The sequence below is a fragment of the Alosa sapidissima genome, chromosome 5, assembly GCF_018492685.1.
Source record: "Alosa sapidissima isolate fAloSap1 chromosome 5, fAloSap1.pri, whole genome shotgun sequence".
NCBI lineage: Eukaryota > Metazoa > Chordata > Actinopteri > Clupeiformes > Clupeidae > Alosa > Alosa sapidissima.
Genome location: NC_055961.1, coordinates 29284849 through 29289481, shown reverse-complemented (window position 1 = coordinate 29289481; position 4633 = coordinate 29284849). Strand labels below are relative to the sequence as shown.

The window sequence follows — 4633 nt, the reverse complement described above, 5'->3', positions numbered from 1 at the left end:
TACCAAGTGTGAACGTATGTCTCATAGCTCATCTCGGCTTGTCCAATGCACTCCGAAATCTGGCGCTAGTTAGCCGATGCTACTAACAGGTTTTCAAAGGGGGTGCCTCGGGCATCGGCCTACACTGTTTTACACCATTTACGAGGCTCAAAGTAGCCCCACACTTCATTGGTAGACTTCCGAGGGCCCTAACATTTAAAACGAGACATTGAGAACTTTGAAAAAGTCGATTTATACAGACATGGTATGGGATGGGAACAGGTATGATAAGGGATCAGATTCCAAAAATAATTCTGTGGAAGCAACTGGAATCCATGCATTTCCAAGGAATTATTTTTGGAATCTGATTCCTTATCATCCCAGTCATTCATACTCGTCACTCGACTTATTGTGACAAAATTCGAGATGGTGGCGAATGGTAAACTTCCTGAAGGTACTGTCTGTATAAATCGTTTAGATCTTGCAGGGTCACCATTTACAAGACTGCAACTAGATTCCTTTAAATTATTACCCATCGTGCAATAGATATCAACAGGAATTGAAATTATAGCCTATAAACTCAAAATCATATTTTCGTGTTTTTTCTGCAGCATTGTTTCATGCGTGACATCCCTAACCGGTATAGAGTTGTTCTGTCACATGAAAGAGCCGACTAAAGATGTATAAAGATGTATAAAATAATCATATAGGCTACAGCTGTCACCTACTTTGCCCCTTCCTGTTTGGTGTTGGAGAGAGGTAACTATATTGTTTTTTATATTCTTCACGTCACTATTTGCATGAGCCACGACTAGAAAGACTAGAAAGCGCTAAGATTGGCACCTTACACTTAAAGTTAAACTATGCAGTATTGGCAATTTCCTTACTGTTTTCTCGGTTTTTGCTTCTTTTTCACTGGCTCTGTCATGACGAATGTCTGAGAAACTACATCGCTACCTTTTTCTAGCCAGTGCCTGGCGTGTATGTGTATTTGAATGCAGTAAAGCAATTCGTTACACTCGTTATAATTCCTGACACCGAGGCCGTCGGCCCACAGTTGCAAGCGTGGTTTTTCCGCTCACAGGCGCTAGGGGGAAGCAAGACGGCCACAATTCAACCCGATAAAAGTCATATAACCATTCCAATGATTCTGAAGCTGTTAAATGAAGGTAAATTAAGCTTAAAAACTTGCATATTAAGCTAAAAAAAACCTGCATAGTGTGCCTTTAACGATCTAAGTGACAGGAGCGCGCAGCGATTCCAGTACAACTCCTATGATTTCTGACCAAAATCGTACAATGTAAGGCCGCCATTAAGTACGAAACAATGTCTGACCTGTCGCAAGTTCACCAAGCTACTGATCTCATTCCACAAGCCTAGAGCGCCCTCTCGCGGCTGTAGACGGTAATGTTTCATGTAGAATTCATGTCAATTCATACTGACTAACATTTTAATAACATGTTAAATTATATATATTTTCATATCTATATTTTGAAGTCACACCTGCAGGACCAGCCAAACTATGAAAAAAAGTCTGACTTATAGTCCAGAAAATACGGTAATATTCGTGTAAATGCTCACATGCAATAAAAAACCTTATATATTAGTATTATATGGACTATATGGACTAAAGTATTTGGCCATTGCACCCATAGGAACTTCAATGACATCCCATTATATGTTTGATCATTATGGGTGGGCCAGACTTTGTTATTAATAGATAGCAATCCACATGAGGATCTGAAAAGTTGTTTTTCACAGCTGCCATTGTTTCACCAACATATAAATACAAGGTCAGTATCTGGAGTAATCAGTAGAAAAGTTGGGTGTGCTGCCAAGCTGGGACAATATTATCGTCAGGACAACCAGTCACGGTAATGGAAGAGCCCTGGAGAGCTAATCGCTGCTATCCAGCCCTGAACTCTTCATGTACAAAGTTTGCCAGGCCAAAGGCACTATTCATAATCATGTACATATTTTTGTCTTCAATATCTGTGTCTACCGTGTTTCTAAACTTGCTGGTGATCATCTCGATTTCTCACTTCAAGCAGCTTCACACTCCAACCAACCTGCTCATTCTCTCTCTTGCTGTGGCAGATTTATTTATCGGACTGACTGTCATGCCTGTGGAAGGGTCACAATTAATTGAAACATGCTGGTATTTTGGGGACACGCTGTGTAACATATTCCCTTTCATTCATGCTGTGGCTCTTTCAGGATCTCTCTGCAGCCTTGTCTTAATTTCCATTGATCGTTTCATTGCAGTCAGTGATCCTTTAAGGTACTCATTGAAGGTCACACACAACAAAGTAGTTATAATTGTTGTTCTAGGCTGGTGTATTTGTCTACTTTATATGTTCTTCTTGCTTTATGACCACCTTACTGAAATGGAGCCTCACAGGACATGTCACGGAGAGTGTCTGCTCACAACAATCAGTTTCTCATGGATTGTTGGTGATCTTTTTGTGTCATTCATTGTGCCTTGTTTCACGGTTATAATTTTGAACATGAAAATATTCTGTACAGCTAAGTATCATACAAAGGTGATTAACTCTGTTACAGAAAGAGAAAGGGCTGGTAACAAGGACACAATAACAAGTAAGAAATCCAGCCGTAAAGCTGCAAAAACAATAGGGGTACTTGTTACAGTTTATTTGCTCTGCTATATGCCATATTTTTTAGGCATTTTTGCATACGGCACTGACTCATTATCTTATCTAGTTAAATGTCTTGTATGGATTGTGTATCTCAACTCCTGCATGAACCCAATAATATATGCTTTATTTTACCCATGGTTTAAAGTGTCAACCAAGCATATCATCACCCTTGCAATACTTCATCCAGGTTCCTCTTACTTCAATGTAAATTCTGATGCGAAATAGCTGAATTGACACAATTGTTTAACTCTTGTAAGGTGTTCATATTTTTGTTACACAGCCAATGTTCCCGGGTCTGTTGGACCCACAACATTATTAGGCTTTTAAATCAACACAACCATAACAATTTATGAAAAACTACTTAACAGGTGTTTACTTTAGCTCAATTACCAATGATATAGACACCATTTATTTTATATTTGTCATTTACCCCTGTGAGATCACGTGTATGATCATTTTCAGGTTTTTTTTGTGAGAAAACAAGGAAATTCAATTATAAAAAAGGTAAAAAACAGTTATTGGTGCTTATTTCTTAGAACTTAATCAGGTGAAAGTTCTTGAAATGTAACAATTTTGTAACTTTGTGTGGGTATAGCAGGTGCAGAAAAAAACATTCCCGCATACAGACACGCACACTCAGACACGCACACATACAGATGCCCAAACACACAGAGATGCACAGACACACACACACAGCAGGCCCAGTTAGGAGGAGGACACAGTTAAGGTACATATAGCACCTACAGTTATTACACTCGGGTCCAGTAGACCCGAACACCTCATATGTAATAGTTATGTGTAGGGGGGTGTACTGTGTGCAGTCATTGAAAATAAATTATTTTTTATGTTCTTCACGGAAGATGAGCAAAGGCCAATGAGTCTGAGTTAGAAGAAATAATAAATAGCATATGTTTCTTTTAGCAAACATTGAAAACGGGTCCCACAGACGCGAACACCTTACAAGGGTGAAATTACCAGCATTTGTTAAGATTGAAAGTGTATAAATCAAGGGTGCCCAAATTCAAAGGGCCAAAAATTAACCTGGGTGGAGGGATGCAGGCCAAAAGTAAGCATTCATGTTATATCACTTTATATATTTTGTCAGTACGCTGTCAGCACACCATCCGCTGGGGAAAATGGTTGTACGAAGGAAGGGGCCTGTCACACAATACAATATCCCTCCTTCCAAACTGGACCAGTCAGCACTGGAGAGAATGGAAAAGCTGTTACACATGGCTCTTCTTTAAGGAGCTTGGGATGAACTGTGTGAACACAAGCACACAACCCCTTTGTAATAACGTTGTATGCACAGATCTAGCTACAACATTGCAATGGAAACATGCATAAAGTTCAGCCAGATCTGCGCAACATGGCAAGAAGTTAAACATGGCCATTGCTTTGGTTCAGTTTACTACTGTACTTTTAGATGACCCGACGCTCTCTTGAAATGTATAGACCATGACTTAGACTAGTGGTTTACATGTTAAGACCCTGAAGTTGATGTTATTACAGCGCGGAGTCGAAATTCAATATGTTACATTAAATCTGTTAACATAATATCAACCACAATTTCCACAGAAAATGAATGGCATTGATTGAATTAGCCACCCTCACTGTTTTGAGATTGCCTTTCAATCTAGGAAATACATCATAAATCATAATCTAACTATCTGATGGAGATGATGTTATTACAGTATGGAGTCAAAGTGTATGCTTTAAATGCATTAACATAACAACTGTGATATGCAAAGAAAACATCTTAAGGCTGCCAGTTGAATTAACTAACAAAATACCACGGTTATAGGAATAGAGTCGAAGTCTCTCTTTGAAATGGTAAAAACGGCTGCCTTTTACCTAACTGGGGGAGCGAGGCAGAAAGTGCGGTTCGAAACCAAAAACCAAAGATTGAGTGCTACACTCATTCTTAAAAAATGCATTCAATCTGTAGTCATGTCTAGTGAGACAGCTCTCTATTTAGGCAGGGGGGCGAGTCGCTG

At 39.3% G+C, this 4633-nt stretch overlaps 1 protein-coding gene across 1 annotated transcript; it reads left to right on the top strand.

Annotated features, from left to right (window-relative positions):
- Positions 1–1856: 1856 nt before the first annotated feature.
- LOC121709782 (trace amine-associated receptor 13c-like) lies at positions 1857–2861 on the top strand. The gene has a single exon (XM_042093383.1). The coding sequence runs from the start codon at positions 1857–1859 to the stop codon at positions 2859–2861; it is 1005 nt and encodes a 334-aa protein (XP_041949317.1).
- The last annotated feature ends 1772 nt before the right edge of the window (positions 2862–4633 follow it).

Excerpts from the sequence above, each read along its gene's own strand:
- LOC121709782 (XM_042093383.1), top strand. The coding sequence starts at position 1,857 with ATGGAAGAGCCCTGGAGAGCTAATCGCTGCTATCCAGCCCTGAACTCT.